Genomic DNA, 27,280 nt, shown 5'->3' with positions numbered 1-27,280 from the left:
ACTGCGACTTAAAGGTGGCTGCAGAGGTCACTTTCTTAAGTGTGTGTGTGTGTGTGTGTGTGTGTGTGTATGTTTCACAAACATGTTGTTCAGTTTTGGCATCACCTCTCTGAGAATTTAAATCCTCCGTGAAGCAATAATGCAGTTATTAAAAAGCAAGTTCCTGAAGTTGAATCCTTGCCAGGGACATCTTAATTGCTACTTCTAAGCGTACAAGTGGTCTTACTGCATTTTTGTATATTCAGGTTCATGGGGAATCAGGCGAATAGACACTGTTACACAGGCTAAATGACACTTTCTGCAAAATTCTGGGTTATATTTGGGCACACAATGTAAATACAATGGAGCAGTTAAGTTTAGTCTGAAAGTTTTGTTTTAGTTTTAGAGATGTGCATATAAGTTGTTTTGGTAATCAGATATAGTTTGCTTTGCTTTTTTTATTTGCTTTTTTTTTTCGTTGATATCTTTTGATTGTTGTTTATTTAGTTTTTTGAGGTTTCTCTTTTTTTGGAGGTTATTTCATTATATTATATATATAATGTGTGTTATTTCTACTTTTACTTCTTATTTCCTTCTTTCTTTTGTGTCTTTTTATATAATATATACACTCACCGGCCACTTTATTAGGTACACCAGTACTGGGTTACCTTTTGCCTTCGGAACTGCCTTCATTCTTTGTGGCATAGATTCAACACTGGAAATATTCCTCAGAGATTTTGGTCCATATTGACATTTTTACGTCCTTTTAGATGGTAATATTAAACTAAGAGTTTTTTGACATAACATAATAGTTTAGTGTGTGCGTGACCAATGGGCTGAGAAAGAAAGAACTGAAAACCAAATATCGCTGCTATTGATTATTTATTGCCCAAACTTCCAGGGAAAACCAGTAACAAAATATTATACAGTGAAAAAAATATTAACAATAAACAAACAATTATTTACCTGTTGGAGAGGAGGTGCTTAAAGAAATAAATTTAACAGAATGCATTAACTGTATTAAACAAACTAAACTAAATATCAAAAGCATGAAAATAAACATCTTCATCGTATCAAATATCTTAACTAAACTGCTTTACTACAGTGCACTCTTCTGAACCTAATAAAGTAATAAAAAAATGAATCTGAGAGTTGTTTATTGCACGACTTGCTCACTTTTACACCCTCCCTGAAGTATTACTTAAAAAGTATCAGTTAACGGAATGCGTTCACAAACAAAACACATTGCAATTTCAAAAGATTTTAGACAACAACATTAATCGCAAACCAAATAAAAACGCATTCTCTCAGACTATTCCTCGCAAGAGATACTGTCCTCTCAGAGACCCACAGAAATCAAAAAAAGAGTGAGAGTTAAACCACTAGAGAGAAAAAGGAGAGAGATCGCAATTGCAGTTTGGGTCGGCTTTTTAAACGCTACACTGACCAGCGATCATCAGCACGCAATGCGGATCCTCCAATGCCGTTCATACCTGTAACACACATAAAACGACTCACCCACATACATACAAACTCGCACACAAAAGCACGTTCTGCAGAGGAAAGTAACAGACATGATAGCATCACACAGTTGCTGCAGACTTGTCGGCTGCACATCCATAATGCGAATCTCCCGTTCCACCACATCCCAAAGGTGGTGCTTTATTGGATTGAGATCTGATGACTGTGGATGCTATTCGAGTACAGTGAACTCATTGTCATGTTCAATAAACCAGTCTAAGATGATTTGTGCTTTGTTGCTTTGTTTTTTGATTCCTGATTGTTTCTTTCTATTTATTTGACAGAAAATAAGTGAACAAAAGTTGGTTGTTGGTGTTGTTTGGAAGTCTATTTAAACTTTTTTTTAATTCTTTATTTTTGTTTTGCATTGTTTTCCTTTTGCTTAGTTTTTCCCCCTTTTATATCAAGTTTTCAAGTTGTTTTTTTTATATATTTTGATATATTTTAAGATATAAACTATTCTTTATATTTTCACATTACTACTACTTTTACACTCGCTTTCTACTTCTAAAGCTATTCGTTAAAGTTTTTTTTTTCCATTAGTTTTTTCCCACCACAGCTCACTATCATCACAAGCCCGGCCAGATCACTAGCATGCCTCTTTCCCCAATCATTTGACTACCAGACATCTCACCTCTGAACCAATCCTGCATGAGGAAAAAGCTCTTTCCCTGTTTGCCATGTGTGCGTCATGCTCTGTACAAGCAGCATAGACACATCTGATCCCGATCCCAAGCCACCGTTTGATCTTCCCCTTCCATATCTGGTTTCCAGGGGCTCCCAAGGGAAAGGATTACAGCATATCTGACAACCCTGACAATGCAGACAGTGATGGGATACATGGCTCTGTAGGTTCTGGCTGTTGGATAAGGGTGGCCTGTGTCATTCGCTCTGCAGTCATAGTTTCATAATAACACTGAGGATAGTTGATCAGGGAACTGCTGATCTTATCGGATCACATAAAGATTCAAGTGACCATGTTAGTGGTTGTGCTATAGATGTTACATAATAAGTGCTGGGATCGAATCCCAAGGGAAGCGTGTGTAGGATGAACTCCCATCATTAACAGCAGAACCCGAGTGGCGTTTACTTATTCATGGCTTTGCTCTTGATTTCCCAGCATCACCTGGCTGTCTCAAAACCACATCTGCCATAGCAGAGCTGGTCATTAGGGAATATCTTCTGCCTTTTTTGGAAATTTAAGTTCGTGTGAAGCTTATGAAGTGCATGGTCACTTGGTTCTTGTATATGCAAGTTAGATAGGTTAGCACTGGGACTTTTCATCATTCTTGCTTATGTGTGTTTTGAGATTTTATTCAACATTCGTGCCTAAGCAATTTTCACTGGAGCCCGGCAAATGTGCAAAATTACTCCTTGACATTAGTTGGCGATTAATGAAAAACAGAAATCCCCTAATACACACATTGGTCACTTAACTCTTCTTGTACTTGTTTTTTTGCACAGAAGACACCCTCATGCTTTATCTTTGTGTATTTATCATGTTAGCTTTTCCAGCTCTGTTGAACCTCCTCCACTACAGCACACAAACACTTGCTCAAAATGTATTCAGCTAGACTGTTTTGTGCTTGAGTGTTTTACTGTAACTTCCGCAGCTGAAAGCGTGTTAATTAAAAGCACCTATCGCATTGTTTTTTATTGGGTTGCATCAAACCAAAAAAAAACATGCCTGAGTTTTCTTATAACAACAGGGTGTGCACAGGGTCTTAAAAGTATTAAAAGTTGATTAAATCAATTATGAGAAAATTAAGGCCATAAAAAAGGTATCAAAGTCTTAATCGCGTTTTTACGAGGTGTTAAATTTTGTTCAAGTATTGTCCAAAGTGTTTGACTCTAAAAAAAAAAAAAAAACATAAATATATTTATTTTCCTCCTAAAATGAACAACGACGCCCTCAATCCATACAATTTGTTTGGGCCAGGGCATGTCTGGCCTGGGTCCTCCCTCTGGATTATGTCACGTATTTTGCGACTAATGCAGGAAGGTTATGTGATGCTCTCCACATGTACAGTAGCAAAAACTTTGGAGCAAAACAGATGGCAAAATGGGAAAATTTTAGTTTGAGTAGTCCTGGTTGGAGAAAAATGAATTTAAACAATGGCTGAATCCTGTCGCTGAAAACAACCACGAGGCCTTCTGTACGTATTGTAAAAAGAAAATTAATATAGCGTCCACCACCAGCTACACCACTACCCAACGCGACAGTTGAACTTGTCAAAGCAGCTATGACAGCAACTAACTGTTTATTAACAACCACTTATTAAGTTAAAGGCTTGATACTGATTAGAACTTGAAGTGGCATTGAGACCTTAAAATATTCTTTAAAAAGTCTTAAATAGATAAGACTTTACCTTTAGAATTTCTGCAAATACTCTGAACAATGTTTTTCCTTTTATTCCTGGAATTATCCTGAAATTTTGCACACATTAAGGTGGCTGCTCCAGAGTTTAAGCTTGTGATATTCTATCAGATTCAGTACTGTGAAAATATGTAGGATAAAACTAAATGATGCGACACTGATACAATGAGGGATTGCTCCATATCAATAAGTTTCTGTTCAAAGGGATCATATTCTGATCTTCTGTTGACCTCATGCATTCATGTAATGCAAATTCGCATTCACCAACTTGGACTTTAGAATGAAGCAAAATAAATATGAATGGAAGTCTATGGGGTGAAAAGCACAATGTGACCCCATTTTTAGTGACCTTTGTTTAGTTACAAGGTGTTCAACCTCAACAATAATTGTACTTAAGCTGTGTTCACATTTTTAGTCTTGCCAAAAAATAAGCAAATTATACATTTAGTCCTTTGTTTAATTTTTATCACACTATCATTAAAAAAACTAATAATAATAATAGAAATAAAAAGAGTTATGTTTATTTTAATTCAACATGCTGTGCCCAACAGCAGTTAAGGTCTAATCTACATAGGCAAATGTATACACTTAAAAAAAAACCTCCAAGTGTTGCCAATTTAGCAACTTTGTCATTATAATTAACAACTATTCAGACCCTCTTAGTGACAATTTTTCAAAGTAGCGACTAGTGGCAAATCTAGCGATTTGTTTTTTTTTTTTTTTTTTTTTTATATATATATTTTTTTATATAGATTTTTATAGTCCGAACTGTATCATTTCTAACGAGCTGCGGGTGATGCCGTCAGCCCCTCCCCTGCCTCAGAGCACTCACAGGCAGCCCAGCCCTTGTATACAGCAGTCTATAGCTAGACTATAGCTATACCTGCAGCCTGAGAGCAGATCACCCTTCTACGTACCGACGGCAAATGATTTAGCACCGCGAGCATGAGGTATTTTTCTTGCAACGTTACAGTCAAACCAATCAGATTCTCAATTTTTTAAAATTATCAATATAATTTGGCCGTTTATTATACTTTTCTTGTTTACAATTAGAGAGATTTTAGTGACAGTTTTGTACTTTCGTCTTCTGGGAGATTACTTCCAATTCCATATACATCTATATTAATACTGTATTCAAACAATACATTTGATTAAATTTACATGCATATATAAAGCCTAGTGCAAAAAACTGCCGTACGTGATGTCGTCAGTAATATTCAAATTGATGTATGATGTAGTCTAGCAACATTTAGCGACTTTGAGCAGAGCTTAGCATGCAAATTCTATCAAATGATTTTGCAGATTCCAATAGAATCGATGGATTCTAGTTCATCACAGCTATGATAAGACAACTGAGGAAAACGGAGTCTTTTTTTTATAATGGTGTCAACTTTAGATTCATTTAAATAGATCTGGTCCATGTTGTGTAAACATTGCAGTCATTTCATTTAAAAGCAAACCAATCTTTTCAGCTTTTTCGTCAACCTATTTGATGAATGCCAAGATTCATATAGTGGCATTTACACTTAGGTGGTGTTTACACTGATTTGTTTTAAAGGGGTCCTATTATGCAAAGAACACTTTTATATGGGGTTTAGACAGTTGTGTGGCAACAGTGTGTGAATATAACTTCTAATGGTAAAAATGTATTGATTACTTTTTTAAAAATCACTCTTGATAAAAAGAGTCTGCGGAAACAGTTTGGTTAATATTTTTCCTTTCTATGCATCATCAGAAGGGTAAAGCCCCTCCCATTAGTGACGATCTATTCCTCATTAGCATTGAACGTTAGTCTTGTTTTTGAAACTGACACATAGGCAGCTGTGACACATAGCTCCACCCTCTTTTGAAAAGAGGGCTGGGAGGACAATCTCATTTGAATTTAAAGTGACAGTCACCAAAATGTCACAATAAAGGGGCAGTTTAAAATGAGTTATAAAACATTATTTGTGAGGTATTTAGAGCTGAAACACTTTAGGGACATGAGAAACATATTTTACATCTTGTAAAAAGGGGCACAAAAGGTCATGTTTAAAACACACAAGTTTTATTATGGTTACGCCTGGTTTCCACACAACTCTGACATCTTCGACCCATGAAAAAGAGCATTTTGAAAACGCTGTTTTTTCACTTCAGTATAATTGGAGTGTAAATGGGTAGGTTGGAGAGGAATCGTTTTTCTGAAACGTAATAATCTTATTCTGGATGAGAAGCGTCTTAATTCTAAATTGCTGTTACAAAAAGAAAGTGCAGTGTAAAAGCAACTTTAATTACATAAACCACACTATCCTAGGAATTGCATCAGATATTTTGATTGAGACCAAACCTTCCAAGTGTGAAAACACCCCTACACATCCTATGGGATCAATATTTCTGGCCGCCCTGCACATCCATTGTCCAGTGACCGGCTCTGTCTCAATGGCTCTCTCAGTGCTGACAAACGGCTAAATCCAGCATGGCTAAACTCTTCAGGATAATCTGCTTAAACACAATTGCGACAGGCCGCAGAGAGAGTGCAGAGGAAAGCAGCTGGTCCATACAGACACACATGCAGCTTTATTTATACTCCCATCCGCAACTTCTCTGGCACTAGAGCTTGAAAGAGACACATTGTAATAAAGTGTTTTTAATCTGAAAGCATGCTTAGCACCAGTTTGCCACCGCTGCGCTTGTGTTGTCTGGACGTACTGACATGGAAGCAGATCGGCCCTTATTCATAGCTCCAGCTGATGGATTTGCGATGCTCTTTAGATAAAAAGAAACACTTTTAAAGCTTGATGTTGTGATGAAAAGAAGAACTATTAATCTGTCACAGAAACGTTTTTAAATGTATTGAATAGAGGATCAAAAATATGGATGTTTAGGGCACGTTCAGGTTTGTTGACTAAAATAAGCTAATGCAGTGTAATTCTCAAACATTCAAAGTTATTTTTATATTGTGCAAACAATTTTAAAAAGTTTGTCCCTTATTGGAGATAATGAATCTTTGGTGGAACTTAGTACTAAATTTCAATTGTTATAAAGTGAAATTATATTAATAATAATTTCTGTGCTGAGTAAATCTTTATATGCTTAATTTAATTTGGAATAATGTTTAATAAAGTTTTTAATAAGTAAAGTATTATTAATATAATGTAGTAGCAAGCCCTCTTCTGAATAGCTGATGAAAAAAAACACTTTGGATGGCCTAGTCAAAGTCCTGACCTGAACCCAATTGAGATACTACACACACACACACACAGTATTAATGATATAATTTAGTTATTAATTCTATATACACTTTGGTGAAGTATTAACATTTACTATGTACATGAAATTTTTGTATAAAATTAAATTTTTTTATGAATTTTCAATTATTGTTCTTATAATTATTTAATTATTTAAAAGGTCAATATTTATAATAAAAATAAAATATTAATTAATATTGTTTAAATATTAAATATAATAGTTTAATATATATGTTTTATACTTTTATGCTTGCATAATTAAAATAACTTTTAAAAATAATTAGGTGTTTGCGTTATGGAAATTTTTTTCTAGTATGTATGACTCAATGAATTTCAGTTCATACAAGACTAGAACAAATCCTTTCAACATTTTCAGTCCATACTTTTGAGTGTTGTTAAGTGCAAGATGATGTTCAGCGCAGGCCAAAGTGAACAGCACAGCAGGACAAACTGATATTTTGAGAGCCCCCGAGAGAAGAGAGAGAGACAACAAAAGGCGAGAGTGCTCTTGTTGCCTGAAGTAACTCTAGCTGCGGACACCTCATGCTTTTAGTCTTCAGTTTTGTCTAGCACAAGCTGCAGGGCCTATAAGAGATGTTGTTTTTATACTGTGGCTACATTTTAATTTAGAAGTTCACATAAGGCTACAACACAGAATGTGTCTAATTGCATGTGCTGTTTTGAATAGGAGTAGTGCATGGATTATTAAAAAGACTATAAAGTAAATTGCTTGATCCAAGTTGTGTGAAAAGCATGAGGTGTGCTTTAAAACCAGTGCAAACTAAATCATAATCCTACAGTACATTGGTTCGGTTGTCCTGCTGTTATTTAAGTTTTGTTTAACTCGTTACATATTGTTTTTTTGCACTATGTAATATACTGTATCTACTGTCTCTGATTTCCCCAAAATGTCCTTGTTTCAGCTTAAAATACCATACAGATCATTTATATCATGCTTTACATTTTTTTGGAAGCAAAACACTGTTTTTGTGTGTTTCTTCAAAATGCAACCGAGCTGGCAATCCCCGCCCCCTTTCCAGGATGGGGTGGAGTCTTTACAGCCTGGGTCTCAGATGCTTATTCTCAAGTCTGTTTGGTTTTATGTCTAGTGAGCTCATGTGAAGTTGCAGTTATTCATCTGCATTAAAGTTTATTAACAGCTTGCGTTAAAACCTTGTGTACTTGTATTGTCCTGAATGTTTAGCACTGTTTAATCTTAAGCATTCTAGTCTGTGTCATTGTTTTCTCTCATATCATTGTTACCTTACTATTTATATACCTTATAAATTGTGCACATCAGGAAGCCACTAATGGTTTGTGAGGTATTAAAATGGATTTTGAATACTCACTGAATTTGCTATAACAGTATACTTTGTGTATACTATAGGGATCGGCGGTATTGACTGTGCATTTTATAAGACGAGATATTTCTTAATGATACTTAAGATCTGTTTGTCACCAAATCCTAAGCCACAAAAGCCAATAGTCTCTGCCTTAATGAGTGATTCATTGAATTGTTCAATCAGACAATTAGTTCTATTCGCTTGAGTCCTCCTTTGCTTGGAAATGTGTTTAGTTTTTGGTCGTCTATTGTGTATAAAGTGTTTGATATGCAAAATTCATTATCACTGATGCTCTCTTGCTTGTGTAAAATTATTTAACACAAATGGCGATGTACAATGTGGGCTTCTGGTCCTACATGTGCTCACACGCTGTCTAAATGTAATATTAGGGTAATAAAAGCTTAATATTGAAAACGTGACATGCAACAAGTCACTTTCACATGAAAGTGCCCTTCAGATTAGTGCTCGCTGATTGGACATTGCGCATTGACATGTATTCAAGTACACATAGAGCCAGTTTAGAGAGTAGTGAAAAGAATCGTAAATGTAATTTTTTCATTTAAATACAAAAAAAGGTATTCATCCGTAAAGGGTGTACTGAATGGTTCAGTATTATAAGTATTGTGGCATCACTATTATTAACATTTACTATTTGTCTAGCTAACTATGTTCAAAATTATAAGTGAAAATGGGCTCGTACAAAGACTCTCCATTACCATCGTAATCATGCCACTCTCTCTCTGCAATTGTAGCTCAGAAAGTCGTTTTGACTTCTCTAATAGCTTCTCTGTTTGTAAACACAGGCCTGCTTCTAGACCACGTCTATCTCTGAAAGAGAGAAACTTCATCACATGTCCAACAACTGCAAGTCAAGTCCGAGAGTCACAGCTCATCTAAGGCCACACAGGACTCATCGTGGAACAAGGTGTGCTCACTCTATAAAACATCTGACAATTAAAACCCTGCTTAATGACTCTGCTAATGTCTCTGACAACATGTTGATAATATGCACTACAAATGGATGCTCACATATGAATGTTTTATTCGGAATATCCCATTAATAATTATGGGCATTTTCGTATTTTAATGTAGTTTTTTTTTTACAATCGTTTAATAAAATTTTTCATAATAAACGTTATGACTTGTCTTCAGTTTGATTACTGTAGATATTTTAGAGAAAATAACACCTGTTCAGTGGGAAAAAATGTTTAAAAGTTATTAATGTATGTTTTTTTAGACTACTATGTGAGTCTTTCTACTTCAAAATGTCATACAATAACATACAATAAATATTTTAAATAATTATAATTAAAATGACAAAAACAGCATGTCAAGCTTTTTTTTTATAAATGTTTATGTAATACTTTTACAAATACATTTCAAGTTGGCAGACAATGTTATTTAAATAATTTACTACTAGAGCTTACTACTAGTACTACTTTTTCTTTTAACACATTCTGTGTTAATTTCTTTTAATTTCCTCACCATTGTAAAAAAAACACCAGCTATGAATAATAAACAATAAGTTAATAATTATTAACAAAAAATAACTTTAAAAACTAGATTTATAAAAGTGTTTATCATGCAAGAGTGTATATATTTTTTAATTATTTATTTTATTAGTGCTCCATTTTAAAGAAATACTTTAAATATGTATTTATATATTATATATGAATATTTATTTATATATGTATTTATATATGTATTTATATATGTGTGTGTGTGTGTGTATATATATATATATATATATATATAATGTATGTATATATATATATATAATGTATGTATATATATATATATATATATATATATATATATATATGTATGTATATATATATATATATATGTATATATATATATATATATATATATATATATATATATATATGTATATATATATATATGTATATATATATATATATATATATATGTATATATATATATATATATGTATGTATATATATATATGTATGTATATATATATATGTATGTATATATATATATGTATGTATATATATATATATATATATATATATATATGTATATATATATATGTATATGTATATATGTATATATATATGTATATATATGTATATATGTGTATATATATGTATATATATGTATATATGTGTATATATATGTAGATATATGTATATATGTATATATGTATATATATGTATATATATATATATATATATATATATATGTGTATGTATATGTGTGTATATATATATATATATATATATTTATGTTTATATGTGTATATATATATATATATATATATGTATATATATATATATATATATATATATATATATATATATATATATATATATATATATATATATATATATATATATATATATATATATGTGTTAAGGGTGGAGCCGAACCCGAATACGTTATTCGGAAAGGCACGAATAGCGTGTTTTTACGAATACTTGATTCGAACAAATACTTGAAAATTTATTTGTATTCGGGAGCAAGAAAAACACTATATCAAAAAGCAGCGTTTCCTCATGAGACCACAGTGCATGCCCGCGTAAGTGAGTGAGTGAGTGAGTGAGTGAGTGAGAGAGAGAGAGAGAGAGAGAGACACGCTCAGTGCAAAACGCGCCAAAGCCCGAAACTGAAAGCGAGACGTGACTTTTAAGGGACTGTTTCATATGGATTTATTAATCATTCTTACTGTTCAGTGATCGCAAACTGCCGTAGTTTATTAAAGACGCAAACCCTCACTGCACGTCAGCTGCGCGGCTTCAGCAAACCTCCTCATTCCTGCAGCACGAGGGCTTTATGATTGTTTATGCGCGCCAAAAGTGGCGGATCTGTTCGGTAAAATATCTGACAGCGTGTCACCGCATCCCTAAGGACTGTTTGGCGAAATATTTGACTGCATGTCACTGCATAACAAACGACTGAAACGATATAACTAGAGAAATCTCCACTGTGCCACTGTGCGTATGGCAAGCCGTTTTAGCATTTAAACCTTGTTCAGACTATCCATAAATATATTTAGAGATATCTCTAATTATATTTTGACTTGTCATAATTATAATTCAGATTGGAAATATCTGCAAATATATTATGACTGACTAGTCATATTCCTCCATTGACTTCCATTGAAAAATATTTGCAGATATCTCTAAATAAACAAACAAACAAACTTTGTGTCTTTTTTGTGGCTGGCAGATGATAATAGCAGGGCTGTATCTTTTAGTATTATATAGAATACTTTTGTTCTGCCAGATGTCCCGGGCAGGGTTTTATTTAGATTTATTTAGTTAATATTAGTTTTTGGAATTCTGTCCATTGGAAAGAAGTTCTTTCAGAGGAAGAACAGTTTTTTGAAGTATTATTTGTTTTTATTCTGTCTATTCAGTGTCCTTCAACAAGAACGGTGGTGGTGGGGTTCATAATATTCACAATGGTATTTTATTAGTTGTTGGTTTAACCATGGATGAGATAATGGCTTCTATGTTATTATCTTTTCAATGACATTTCTTATCACATGTTCAAAAACAACAACCAATATTGCATATCTATAATTTATATAATGGGTATAATTAAACAATACTTTCACTATAACGTAAATTAGAAGTGTAATAGAAAAAATATATATTTTTGCGCCATTTTGAATTTTACTCGAATACAAATACAAATACAAATACTTTTCCCCCCTCAACAAATACAAATACAAATACCGGCTGCTCCGCACATCCCTAATATATGTATATGTATAAATATATATATATGTATATATATGTGTATATATATGTATATATATGTATATATGTATGTATATGTATATATGTATATATATGTGTGTATATATATATATATATATATATATATATATGTGTATGTATATGTGTGTGTATATATATATATATATATATATATATATATATATATATATATATACATATGTATGTATGTATGTATGTATTTATGTGTTTATATATATATATATATATATATATATATATATATATATATATATATATATATAAACTTTGTAACTGTTCTCCAGCTGTTTAATAAAGAAAGTTTCCCATTTGTTCATAAATAATAATATGATGATATCAAGATAGTAGTTTTGCTATTGTGAGTTTAATATTGTGTATTTCAGTGACAAGACCTGGCAGCATTGGTAGAGACTAAATGAACAGTGTGTTGTCTCTTGTGTTCCACATGCTGTAGGAGTAAAGTGACGACATACACAAACGTACAGCAGAGCTTGTGTTTTGTTTTGTTTTTGTTTTGTTGGCTTTAAGAGTGAGAGAGCGCGTGTGTTTTTTACGAGGGTGTGTCATACTGTCTGAGCGTCACGGCCCTGTAATTAACTGAGGTGTAGGTTTCAGGCGAGCAGCGGCACACGCCAGTGAACCTGCCACTCTTGTCATGTAACAGTGGACCAGCCGGTTTCTGTTTTTCTGTCAAATTTGGTTTTTATCTCTTTTACTGGTTGTGCTGCTTCATATTCCTTAAAGACCTTTTCTGTTTAAAGTCAACATAAAGCATTATTGTATTTAGTTAAATCTGAGGGGGAATTATCAACCAAGAATAGAAAACTTTTGTGAACATGCAAGCTATTCAGTGCAAGTTTTTGAGAGAAATTCTGTTAAAAATGTAATTTACTGAAAACGTAACGTCAAATGTTTTGTGTTTTCATTCTATAGGCATGTAGGAGTACTTGAAATTTAAAACAACAATAGTATTTGTAGCCCAGGCTTATTGAAGATGTGTGCCTCTGCCTAAATTTAGCGAAATGTAAAATACATCGCTCCGAGTACATTTTGTTGCATGTTTCAATGACAAATCCACAAGAGGGCACTGTTTTCATTCTTGATCATCTGAAATACATCACTTAGTATACATTTTATTGTACGATTCAGATACATGTTATCCATGTCAGATTTTCTAGCAAACCACTGACTGAAACTTCCCTAAACTCCACCAGTAGATGTGTTGAAATGTAAAATAAGTTGCTCCGTGTACACTTTGTTGCATGTTTCAATGACAAATCCTCAAGAGGGCGCCGTTTACATTCTTGCAGATCTGAAATATGTTGCTTAGTGTACATTTTTTGTACGTTTCAGATACACGTCATCCTTGTCAGATTATCTAGCAAACCACTGACTGAAACTTCCCTAAACTTCACCAATAGTGTTCAAATTTTCTCGGATCTGCGCATGCAACAAGTGGGTTGGACAATCTTTTGTTCTGACGTCACGACAAAATGGCTAAAGATTCAAATGGCAGGCAATTCATGTAAATGGCTGAGTTAATTCTTTTTTTTTTAATTATTTTGAGAGAGAGAGATAATAAACTTATACACGGTGCACATTCAGATTTTAACATTCACTAACATGATGTTATATACTGGATAGGTTAAAAACCATGGTGGGCTCTTCAACTTTTTACACACACAGGCACACACAAGATTAAAGCTGATAAAATGGACGACATGCATATAAATAACTAAAGTAAAAGTAAAGTTAATTCATATAACAATAATTCCAAAAATAAAATAATATCAAAGTAATACTAAATTAACACTTATTCAGTTCTCAAACAGCTCCATATTCACAAAATATTTGATAAGTTTGTGATTGTGTACCATTCTCTACTTGTCTGCTTGCTAAGTAAACATTAAGAACTGCGTAGGAAGGGCTTTATTCACACTCTGCCCGTGTGAAAAGCTGATTGATTATCCTGAGTTAGCCTTATCATTAGTCTTTGTTATATTTATTCACACAGACCTCACACTTTCACCGGCTGACTTCACTTAAAATGCAGTTGCACCCATCCAAAGTATCTTTAATGGCTCAAATTAACTTTAAACTGAACGTTACTCACCGAAAACCACTAACCACTGTTTTTACAACGTTATGTTTTGCTAGCACAGACACAATGACACTACAAATTAAAACTAAACATTTTAAAGTAGACCAGATTTTCTGAAGGGAGTTTTATGGTGCTTTCTATGCAAAGCTCTTAATTGGGGTGTTGTGGGTGTTTGGCAAGGCACTGCTCTACGGTTGCTAGGGTGTTTTTAGGCTATTGCTTTGCCTTTAAGTGTTCTGGTTGATGGTTTGGTAGTAGTTGATGGTTTTAAGTGTTCCCAGCTTCTTTTTGGCTGCTAAGTGCTTGCCATTGTACTCTGGGTGGTTGCTATTAGGGTTACTAGGTTTTTGACAAGGGGTTTTTGGCTAGGTTGTAAGTGGCTGTTAGATGGCTGTCAGGCTTTTACTAAGGTATTTAAAGTAGTTGACAGGTTCTAAATTGTAGCTAGATGACTACTAGGGTGTTTTGGGTGGATGCATGGTTGTTGCTATTCTGTTCTATATTGTTAATAAAATATTTTAAGTAGTGACTAGGTTCTAAGTGTCTGCTATGGGGTTTGAGATGCCTACTAAGTTGCTATTGGCAAGTTTGTAGGGTTAAAAAGGGGTGTTGGGTGTTACTAAGCTGTTGCTAGAGTATTCTGGGTGGTTGCTGGGATGTAATATGCGATTGATTGGTTCTAGTTAGCTGCAAGGAGGTTGCTATGGGATTTTGGTGTGTTGGGTAGTTTGTTTACAAGTGGCTACAGCGTTTTAAGTAGATGGGTTATAAGTGACAGTTACTGTAGCAATCTGGATGGTTATTTGGTTGTATTTATGGTGTTTTGGGTGGATGTTAGGTTGTTGTTTTCTAGGTTGTTAATAGTACATTTTATGGAGTGACTAGGTGCTAAGGGGTTGCTATGATGTTTGGGGTGCCTACTTAGCTGTTGCTCTTGGCTAATTTAAATTAAAGGTTAAAATGGGCTGTTGAGTGTTGAAGTTTTCAGTGTGGTTACTAAGCTGTTGCTAAAGTGTTCTGGGTGGTTGCTGAGATGTAATATGTGATTTTTGGTGTGTTGGGTTGTTGCTAATGATTGGCTACGGTTTTAAGTGGTTGATGGGTTCCAAACTGTGATTACTGTAGCAACTGTGGCTGTTATTATGTTGTATTTAGGGTGTTGTGGGTGCTATGTTGTTAAGGTGTTCTGGGTGGTTGCTAGGGTGTTTTGATATGTTCTACATATTTTAAGTTGTTGCTATGGTGATTTTTGTGGTTACTAGATTAATGCTCGGCTACTCTGGGTTGTTGCTAGGGTATGTAATTGGTTGATGGTTTCTCAGTTATTGCTAGGGTGTTCTTGGTGATGTTCAGTGTTGATGCTAGGGTGGTTATTGTGTTGTTATTAGTAGGGTTGCACGATTATTCGCAATAAGATCACAATCTCGATTCGACCCTACACACGATCACAATCTTAATTCAGCTTTTTTAAAAGCTTTCCAATTATATTTTCAAGGACAGGGGAGAAGCATAAAGGCAGTCACATAAGTCTTCACAGCAACATGGACACCTTCAAATTGCATTAAAAATGTCACATACTGTATTTATAAGGTATAATTCACCCAGAAATGTCATTTCTGTCTTCATGTATTGATATTTGCGGCCGCAAAATCACACGTGAGCTGACCACAAGCTACCGAGATTGTGCACGCGTGCACGCAGCATGCCAATGAAGGCTACTTTAGTAAACAGAACCTGCATAGGCTGTGAATAACAAGTATAACGTTGTAAATAACGTTCAGTTTGTTGCATAGATTGATCGTTTGAAAGCCGCGGTAAAAGAAAGATTTTCATGTGTGTGTTTTATCACAGTGACAGAAGCCATGAGCATCATTTAAATGATCATAACGCATTTTACGGTTATGATTACGTCAAGCAATTGATATGTTTTTTCTTTCATAGCTAACACATAGTGCTGTGCATGAAAATAAATGTTTTACAGTGTCAGTATATCTACTCTAGCTTATAGAATAATGCAAGAAGAAATCTGTTAATGACAAAATGTCTGATTTAACCAGTGAAAACAAATGGTCTAATAATGTTGTCAATGACAAATAAAAAGCGCATGTCTCAGATATAATAATTAAAATTTACAATTATGAATTGTTGTTTTCTGATGTCATCACTTTACTGTGAATTAACAAACAGAACACATTAAAAGTCTGTTTAAGTCCACCATAATGACTGTACAAAGTTTAGCATTTTAAGCAACAGTAGACCTACATATAGACCTAATGTTATTATTGTTGTTTTACCATATCGTCACTTTAGAATTATAAGGTTGTCTCTGTCATTTTTGTGAAAATTGAGTTATTGACATCTTCTTATTTAATGACTTGTTTGAATTAAATTAATTGTTTACATTTTAAGACTTGTAACAAATGTTACACACATAATGTTTGCTATAATAATTGCAAAAACAATATCTCAAAATCATTCAGAACGCAGATAGAAGCTTATAATTCCAAGTTGATGATATGTTTGAAAACAATGATAATAGCCTACTCATATTAACCTTTATTTTACATCATAAGTATTGTGAGAGAATTGATTTTATGCAAAAAAAAAAAATCGTAATTCACGTTTAGCCTAGTTGCTAGTTGTTGTTTTTTTTGTACTTTCTGGAGGTAGATTTTATAATTGACTTATGTATTTTTTTTTCTTATACTTAGATACCTCAAATATGCCATGTATGTAGTTAATCAACAGTCTATTATTAAATAGCTTAAAGGTGCAGTAGGTGATCTGCCACAATGCTAGCCTGTTAGCATAAATCTCTGAAACACCGTCCCTCCCCTGCCGTCCAAAGCCACGCCTCCTGAAAACACAACCGCACATACAGCATGACAGCAGAACCCTCTCTCACGTGATGAACTAAAGCAGGGTGGCGTCGTGCAGTAATTGCACTTATTATTACACTCATTTCTAAGCCATACATGCTATTTCTGACCAAATATTCAGAGTAGCGGTCAACCCCATAGGGAGCGCGTTGCAGGTTGTCATTGTTCAAAAATGGACCAATATGAATATAAAACCATCTTAAGCTCAGTAAAGTAGGCTAGGCGGAATAATAATTTTCTGATGTTTTATTGTTAAACTAAACAAAAATCTACATTATCGATGCTGTGAAAGGTCCTTATTAAGCTACAAATATTCACATCAGTCATTCACCAGGAGATTTCAGTTTCTGAACAACACTTCTGTGCCAATAACCCATTCATAACAACCCAGTCTACATCAGCTCTGTGTGACAAAAATAGTTTCAAAACATTACCTGTCTAAAAGAAATACTTCAGCCATGGTGTCTTCCTTCCTCCAACGTGCAAAAGTAACTCCAATATTGATTCAGGATTTTAAATAACTTTTACTCAGAATATAAAAATGCATTTAGATCATTTACTTTAATCAGTACTATTGGAATGTGAAGAGACTTTCAACCAGCACAAAAAAAAAAAAGTTTCTTAAGACAATCACCTACTGCAACATTAATCTAACAATTTAACTTAATAGTTAGATTTAGTTTATTCTGTCTCTAATTTATAGTGCAGCCCCTGTTCATCTCTGATCTTCTTCTGGATTTATTCTGTAGTGTGTTATGGTTTCTAGGTGATCCACTTTTTTCAATTGTCTTATTTCTGGAAGCTTTATTTCCTCTTACTGATTTTTAGATAATTGGTCAGTAAAAAAATCTCAGTCAAGCCATATACATTTACACGCTTTTGCTAATTATAAGAAATTCTCCCATAGCACCGTTCATATTTAAGAGGCCCTTTTGCTTTCGGTGTCACAACCCCTGTGAGATCCTGCATACCTGTGTCAACCGGCTCCCGCCCATCTCCACATAATCTATCAGAGTAGTGACCTATTAAGTGAAGGAATGCTTTGAATGAACCTCCATGACCTTGTAATGGCTGAAAGCCGCTAGTTCAGGATCAAAGCCGGAAGGTTTGCTTCTCCTGTGCACAGAGGTCAGCTTTGTTTGTATTTGAGAAACATCCCTGTCCGTTTGAACTTCCTTCTCTCTCTCTCTCTCTAATGCGCTTACTAATGTGACGCACCATTTATATTTCATCAGCAAAACCCCCTTTAAAGAGATTGTTTGTTATGACAAAGCGTGGGAAGACAAAAATCTGCTTTGATCTTATGGTAAAAAGTTCTAAAACTCAAACTTAGGACAAGCTTTTTTCATTAATATTGCATGATCGAGATATGAAATAGAACTTTGTATTTAGAGATTGGCTGTATATAAGGCTAATTCTGATAAAATAGAAATATTATGGTGAGTTTATATTATAATATTCAATAGCATGATATTGGAAAAATCTGACATTGCAATAATTTGTTTTTCTGCGATAAATATTGCGATATATGAACAACTTCACCAGATGACTTAAAATGCTATTTAGAAAGAATTTATTCATTTAGATTGAGTGAAACGATTCTGTAGGGAAGTGAAAAGTTCATAATGTCAAAAAACTAATTAAAAGCAAAGAAAACCGTGAAATAAACCATGTTTTAGAGTTTACAGGGCAGTCAAATAGTATTCAGGTTCAGAATTTGAATGATCAAATGTAAAATAACTCTGTAAGTGTCTTTACTATATAAATAATTCAATAAAATTCAGGATATCTGCAGGGTCTTAATGTCGTAAATCTCAATAACTAAATTTTAGGCTTTAAAAAGTCAAATTTACTTAAATATTGTGTTGTCGGTCTTAAAATCTTTTTTACACAGGTCTTAATTTTCCTTTGTTCATCTATAGCTACCAAATCTATGTATAGATACAACACTTATAGATAATCAAAAAATAAATAATAAAACGTTAAACTTTTTTATTTAAAAAGGTTATTATTACTTATTATTTACAATAATAGTTTACTTATTGTCCTTACAATAACATTTGTTTAAACATTTGTTCTCCATATATTTAGTGCTGAGGACACTGACCAGACTTCTGTGCTCACAGTTTAATATAGTTTTTAAAACCTTTCATACATTTTTTTAATCTTGTTTTTTATTTTTTAAGAAAGGTTATGTTGAAAAAAGTTTTTGTATTTATATCTATTTAAAATAATTTGCTCAGAATTAACTAGAATGTTTATTTTTTTATGATTAAACTATTGTTATTGTGTTATGTATTAAATGTTTAAAAATGATAAAAAAGGCAAATACAAATCTTTTCCAACTGGGCAAATTGAAAAACTTCTTAGCATTTAGCTCTGTATAAGTCTAAAATTTAATTCATAATGGTCTTAAAAATGTCTTAAAGTTTCACTTTAAACTTGCAAAAACCCTGAAAATTATTATTTATTAAAGTTACAAATGGTCAAACTTCTTGTCCCTGAACACTTTAAATTCTGTCAGGCTTTAAAACCATGTGCTAATAAAAATCTTTTAACTCTGCAGTAACGACACTGTGACTGTTGTGGATGTGCACATTGCGATATCGATGCTGAAACAATATATTGTGCAGCCCTAATGTTTAATAACAGTTATGATTTTTAAATCTCACAGTCTCTTAATTGCCAGCACATCTGAGAATAATAAATCAAAAAATGTAATTTAATTTTAAAATTTGAGCTTTTCTTCTTAAAGCTGCTTAAAATGTTTGTATTGTTTTGATTATCTGTCATCACCATTGTCTAATAAATAAGAAATGAGAAAAAAAGTAATTACATGAAATAAAACCATAGGTGTGAGAGTGTCAGTTGAGAGATTGTGAGAATTAAAAATCATTAAAAAAAAATCATAATTTGTATAATATGGAATTTCTGACAAAATAAAAAGATGTTGATGAGTTTCTTATAATTTTTTATTATTTTTAATCACAATTATGATTTTTAAATCTCAAAATCTCTCAATTGTAAGCAGCTCTGTAAAGAAAATATTACATTATTTAAATTAAGAGTAATATGAAAAGTTTAGCTTTTCTTCTCAGAACTGCTTGAGTGTTTGAATTTTTGTATATTGTTTATTTGTAATCACAATTGTCTAATAATCAAGAATTGAGAAGAATTACAAGAAATACACCCATAAGTGTGAAAATCTTAGTTGAGAGATAAAAAATAAAACTTGCAAATTTACTTGCAATAAAAAAAATCATGGATAAGATAGAATTTTTCAAAGTTAATTTTATAATATAAATCATCAATTGTGCACTCAAAGAATCTAAAAAGCGACCTTTAACCCTTTAACTGCCCCACCTTAAAAAAATGTTTGGATTGCATTTTTAACTCCTAATATTGCTAGTTTACACACTCAATGCATTTAATTTTTAAAACATCCTATTGTTTATAAAAATCAGCCTCTACCAAATGGTTGATATGTTGGTTTATGGTAAAAGTACCAGAATTAATACATAAACTATGAAAAATCTGAAAGTATAAAGTGGAAGACCAATTTATTAGAAAACATAATTAAAATAAAACATTTTTGAATACTAAATCATCTTTATTTTTTAAAATATTCTCATTTATTTAACATGTTTTCTTGATTTTGGTTTTATTAACAGGATTGTTTTTTATTATTATTATTATTATTATTTAAATTTATTTTTTATTTTTTTGTAAACCAACAATGCTGTGTGTGTAAACCATTATTTAAAATAGTCAAAATATGGTCAACCATTTGGTAGATCGACAGTTAAAGGTTTAAAGCTTTTTTTATACTTCACCATTCTAACTTTTCAGAATTGCTACTTTCCTCACAATATAGTTTTATAGACTTTCCCCCGTAACATTAAAGTCAGATTTTAAAGATCAACTCAGAATTACAAGAAAAAATCTGGATATTTTCAGGACACAAGATATATATATACACTCTTGAAATAATATAGCTATAAAATGATATACTAAAAAAGTATTCTAGAATGTATTTTTCCAGTGCATCCACCTTTTGCTTTTTGTTTTAAATGAAACTGAAAGTCACCAAAAAAGTCAAACATTTACAATAAAAGTGACTTTGACTCATTCCGCTGTGATCCAGTTTTCAGACCATTTAGTTCTTTTGTCAATGTTCTGCCTGAAGGCCTAACAGGAGTAAAGTGCCTGTTTAAAGCAGTTTTCTTTAGACCGTCACACTATGTTGTGTTTCTAGGTGCTGTTATTATGTCGGTGGTCAGTTTTCATGTAGCGGTTCGGGATAAGACAGATGAGCACTGGTCTGCCCTGAAGGCTTGTCTTGGGTGCGTGGGCTTGTTTTGGGAAGTAATTTGTCTCTTTTTTCGTTCTCAGAAGTGGCTGTGACGGCACACATTAGAAACACGTTAACATCTGTGTTAAAGCTGAGGGGCTTAATTATTGACTTATTATTAAGTTTTCATTCGAACAAACTTCCCCGTGATGAAGTATAGGGTTTCTACCACAGGGTCATTTTCAGCACGTGTTAAGCAATTTAATGTGGAGATTATTACTAGAAAAGTCAATTTTTACAAATATACATATTTTTGACAAAATTACAATTTTATTGGTGATGTGGAATGTATAACTACAGTTAAAACCAGAATAATTCAGTCTCCCTTTTAATTATTATTATTATTATTTTTATATATTTCCCAAATGAAATTTTTCACAGTATGTCTGATAATATTTTTTCTTCTGGAGAAAGTCTTATTTGTTTTATTTCGGCTAGAATAAAATTATTATTATTTTTTTTTAACTTTCAAAATTATTAGCCCCTTTAAGCTATATATATATATATATATATATATATATATATATATATATATATATATATATATATATATCCACACAGTATACACACACACACAGTATATATACACAGTGTGTGTGTGTGTTTATATATATATATATATATATATATATATATATATACATTGTGTATATATACTGTGTGTGTGTGTGTGTATACTGTGTATATATACTGTGTATATATACTGTGTGTGTGTGTGTTTGTGTATATATATATATATATATATATATATATATGTGTCTGTTTATATACTGTGTGTGTGTGTGTGTGTGTGTGTGTGTGTGTGTGTGTGTGTGTGTGTGTGTGTGTGTGTGTGTGTGTGTGTATATATTGAACTTCATTTTAAATGTAAACCTGTGTTATTGCATAATCATCTTTTAAGATTGACAGTGGGTTTTGCTACAAGAATAAGGCAAGGTGAGTTTATTTATATAGCACATTTAATACACAATGGTAATTTCACAATAGTAGTTCATCTGTAATGTATTGAGGTCCTAGGCCATTTTAGGGATTTATAGACAAGTAATGATACTTTAAAATCTATTCTGAATGTGACTGGGAGACAGTGTGAAGACTAAACAGCTCATTCACATTAATAAAAAGCATATTAAAACACATCAAAAAGACTGGTTGAAAAAAGTAACACTAAAATAAACAAAAACTTTTGATAACTGATAATTTCTTTTCCCATAAAAGCTATTGGATGCATGCAGGTTCCTTGGAAAGAAAAACAACAACAACAAGGTGTAATAAGACACTAAAAGTGATCTCTCTTCCAAAATAACCCCCACACACACCAGCATAGTTTCTCTTCCCCTCATCTCGCCAATCCATTTGGGAATTATTGTGCAGGAAAGGGCGAAAGCCATCTGTTTCCTGAGATTGACATTATGGCATGTGTGCGCGTTAAAATGAGCATCCGGCACATTTGAACACGCTCATTGACTCACTTTTGCAAATCTGAGCGAAAGAGCCGTTTTCTTTCTCCAGACAGATTTCGTGATCTCACCAGACTGGATTTAAGCACACAAATCTGTTAATTATTTTGGGGTTTTCTATAGCTATATCCTGGTTCTTTGTTTAAATGATCCACGTGCACAATTAGATATAATGCAGGCAATTATTGAACTAAAAACACGTCATCTGTCAGCATGCGCTTATATTTGCTCCTCCTCGGGGTCAGATGTAGGATTTGCCATCTAATGTATGCGCAATTAACTGGTTCCTTAAACCACTTGTCTGTGTTTTGAGAGGAAATGCAGGGTTCAACAATAAGGATTTTTTCCAATCGGCCCGATTGGAACAGTAGAAGATTTTTACTTGCAAAAATGATGTCTGTGAATCTAGAATTTCAATATTTCAAAAATGTTAATAAATGTAAAATGACCATAATTCAGTGGTATGCAAACAAAAGAAGCAGTATGAAAAATGTGCAGGTATTTTATTGCAGTTCAAAATTATTTAACAAAAGGTGCTAAACTAAGCTAAAAATGCTCCCGCCAGATCCAGATATTGTCTGAATGGATTCAAAAATGAAAAGTCTCAAACATTTAGCTCTATAAGCCCAATATGATCTCTATGTTGTTTGGAAATTTTACAAGATTTGAGTTTTACCATTTTTTTTATCAATTTGGCCGATCTCTGCTTGGCTTAGCATAAATCATTGAATCGGATTAGACCATTAGGATTGCTCTAAAAAATGATCAAAGACTTTTGATAGTTGACTACATAAGAGTCGAGCTTTAAGTAGGAAAATTATCTAAATTCTTTGCTCATTGTTGAGCGAGATTCTAATGGTCTGATTCCATTCAATGATCTATGCTAAGCAAAAAAAATGCTCTTGCCAGATCCAGATACCATCTGAATGAATTCAAAAATGGTAAATCTTAAACTTTTAACCCAAACAAGAGCCCAAATTGAGCTCATTTCCAAAAAAAAGTGGTCTTTTCCTGTAAGAATGGATGTTTACTACCATGTCGTGTTGAGGGTAACATTAGCACCTCGTATTTGAGATTGAGATTACAATCGCTAACAGGTAAATATTTTTTTTCTTCTCTAGAGCAAGTGCCCTGACTTGTTCTGTCGAAAACCTGTTCAGCTCCCCTTGAATTTTCCTCCACCCTGTGTTTTCGATTCAAGACATTTACTGTACTGCAGGTGCTCTGGGAAACGGCGCTTTTGTCATAATGTCAGCTTGTCCTCATATCAGGCGTGCTGACAACACCATTAATGCTAAAATACAGTGTACACAATTAAAGCACTTGAGTAAAAGGACAGCATGTCTTAACACCTTGTCAATTGTTTTCAGATTATATCTATCATTTTGTGGTGTAAATATGCCAGTTATTGTCCAGTTTTGGCATTTATTATTTCATATTTAGCTACACAAATAGATTATAAAAAAAAATTTCACAAACTTTAAGGGTCATGAAATCCTGCTCTACGTTTTTGGAGGGTTTTTGTGTGTGTGTGTGTGTGTGTGTGTGTGTGTGTGTGTGTGTGTGTGTGTGTGTGTGTGTGTGTGTGTGTGTGTGTGTGTGTGTGTGTGTGTGTGTGTGTGTGTGTGTGTGTGTGTGTGTGTGTGTTAAACATTAATTAAGACAATATTATCATCTGTTAGCTTTAATTGTAAGGAACTTTTTCTGGGTTTAAAATCTTTATGGTGTTTAAAATCTATATTCATGTATACTTTTCCTATGAGAAGATCTGGTTCTTAATTTTTGAGGCAAGCTCTAAGACATTTATAGCAGTTAGGCTTTAATGATGGGTCACGGTGCTGGTGGTGGTGTCAGAAGTTTGTACGAGTCTGTACTGAAATGTATAAATATGTGGCGATAGCAGCATTTCCCGCTTGTAATTGAAGCGCTGTTAAGAGAACGCTTTTGATTGGCCATTGCTTTCATGCACTCGTCAGGAATGACTGGAATTGGCTCTAGTGGTCACCGGTTTACAACAATGGTTACATGGACGTTTGAAAGCTGTGTCTATCAGCTGATCCATCAGCAGATTGACATGGTATTCAAATGCTGACAGACATGAGGACTTTTCTGTCCCTTCATAGCAGGTATCTGTGTGCCTACATTTTAAAATATGCACTAATAAAATATAAAAATGTAGCATTTTTTCACATAACCTCTGACTGTCAGTACTTAGCATGGCTACTGACCTTTGCCTGCTCTCCTCTCTTTCTTCTTCTCTGCTCGCTATTTTCTATATCCTTTTAAGCTGCATTTTTCAAAGAAATTCTGAGGTAGACTTTATCTTAAAATAGACCGTAACATATTTCAGTTCTAAGCTCTCAAACTTGAAGGGTTGTCTGTTTATGACTGATACTGTACGTGTCGGACTTGATTTGTTGATTTGATCATTTGAATCAGCAAATCATTGTCTGGAGACTCGCTCTGAGCAGATCATTTAAGTCATTGAATCATTGGCTGTAGTCTCACTCAGAGCAGATCATTTGAATCAGCGAATCATTTAGTGGAGGCTCGCTCTGATCAGATCATTTGAATCAGTGAATCATTGGCTGTAGTCTCACTCAGAGCAGATAATTTGAATCAGCGAATCATTGGCTGTAGTCTCACTCAGAACAAATCATTTGAATCAGCGAATCATTGAGTGGAGACTCGCTCTGAGCAGATCAATTGAATTAGTAAGTTGTTTAATGGATGTTCACTGAGAGCAGATATTTTGATATAGTGAATAATTAACTTGAGACTTGCTCTGAGCAGATCATTTAAATCATTAACTGGAGGTTCAATCTGACTGGATCATTTGAATTAATGGGTTGTTAACCATAAACTCACTTCAATAGTATAATTTAAAGCAGTAATTAAATAAAATAAATATTTTTTTCTTTCATTAAATATTAAACAAAGGCTCACTCATAGCCCATCATTGGATTCTGTGAGTCTGTCATTTAAATCTAGATCGGACCTTCACCGTCATTGAGTCTTTAACTGGAGACTCGTTTAAGCTAGTTCATTTGAATCATTAAACTGTTAACTGTAGACTTGCTCTGACTGGATCATTTGAATCAGTGAACTTTTAATAGGATTTTCTCTCTGATCAAACCATTCGAATCAAAGCTGATTTTTTTGATTCAGCAAGTCATTAACTGGAAACTCACTCTGTGTGCCTCAACTGTATTAGAGAATCATTACTTAGAAATTTACTCTAACTGAATCAGTTTGAACTTGTGAGTTGTTAGGCAGAGAGGTAGTCACTCAGACCAAATCATTTGAATCATTGAGTTGTTAATTGAGACTTAGTTAAAACTTTAGCTGTCAATATTGCATAATTTGTCAAGTATAATAATAATAATAATAATTCGTTACATTTATATAGTGCTTTTCTGGGCACTCAAAGCGCTTTACACAATGGGGGGGGAATCTCCTCATCCACCACCAGTGTGCAGCATCCACCTGGATGACGCGACGGCAGCCATTTTGCGCCAGACCGCACACCACACACCAGCTGATTCAGGGCCGGAGTGGGACTCATTTTCAGCCCTGGAGTTTCAAGCCAGACCGGCCCACCTCAGTTTAGACTGATTCCAATTCAGTTTCTAATGGCACTATCACGTCTTTTTCAAGAAAACTGCTGCTTTAGAAATTCAAATGTTCAACAGCCCTAACAGTATTTTATGTCTTAACAATAAAATCGAAAAAAAAAAAAAAAAAAAAGTTTTCACGGGAGATTCGATCACAGGTCTGCGACATTGAAATGCAATGTGCTTACCACTGGACCACAATGGCGCTATTACAGTGAGAGTAAAAAATAACTAATGACTTGCGACCCTTAAGACACACCACCACTTTCTTTTGATGGCTCAATCTTTTTCTCCTAATTTTAGATTTCTCATCAAGTTATGTCAGATTTATTAATGTAGTGAATCATTTGATTTTCATTGAGCAGGTGTATTATTCATTTTATTCGAATTCTTATATTCACTAAGGTGCCGCTGTTTAGGGCCGATAGTTACATTACATCATCACCATTAACGTTAGTTAACCTGCAGGCTGCATTTTTCTCACGGGGCTGCGAGAAAATAAATAAAAAGAGCGGCACTGTGGCAAAATAATGATTAAAAAGAGTAAAGCTATTGTCAAATAAATAAATAGAAGAAAAAAGTGTGACTGCTGAGAGTGCAAGCAGCTAGGGACACCGGCCCTCGCGGCCAAAAAACAGACCGGCCCACCGGGAATTCTCCCGGTCCTCCCGATTAGCCAATC

The 27,280-nt window shown here is 33.5% G+C and overlaps 1 protein-coding gene across 1 annotated transcript in view; it reads left to right on the top strand.

Moving 5' to 3' along the window:
- Positions 1-9,585, top strand: part of si:ch211-266k8.4 — an 80,129-nt gene extending 70,544 nt beyond the window's left edge. The window contains exon 15 of the mRNA XM_682696.10: positions 9,251-9,585. Within this exon, the coding sequence (XP_687788.6) occupies positions 9,251-9,344 (94 nt within the window). The 3' untranslated portion in view covers positions 9,345-9,585. The remainder of the gene's footprint in view (positions 1-9,250) is intronic.
- Positions 9,586-27,280: the final 17,695 nt, after the last annotated feature.

The sequence above is a fragment of the Danio rerio genome, chromosome 25, assembly GCF_049306965.1.
Source record: "Danio rerio strain Tuebingen ecotype United States chromosome 25, GRCz12tu, whole genome shotgun sequence".
Taxonomy (NCBI): domain Eukaryota; kingdom Metazoa; phylum Chordata; class Actinopteri; order Cypriniformes; family Danionidae; genus Danio; species Danio rerio.
This window is presented reverse-complemented; position numbering and strand designations above follow the sequence as displayed.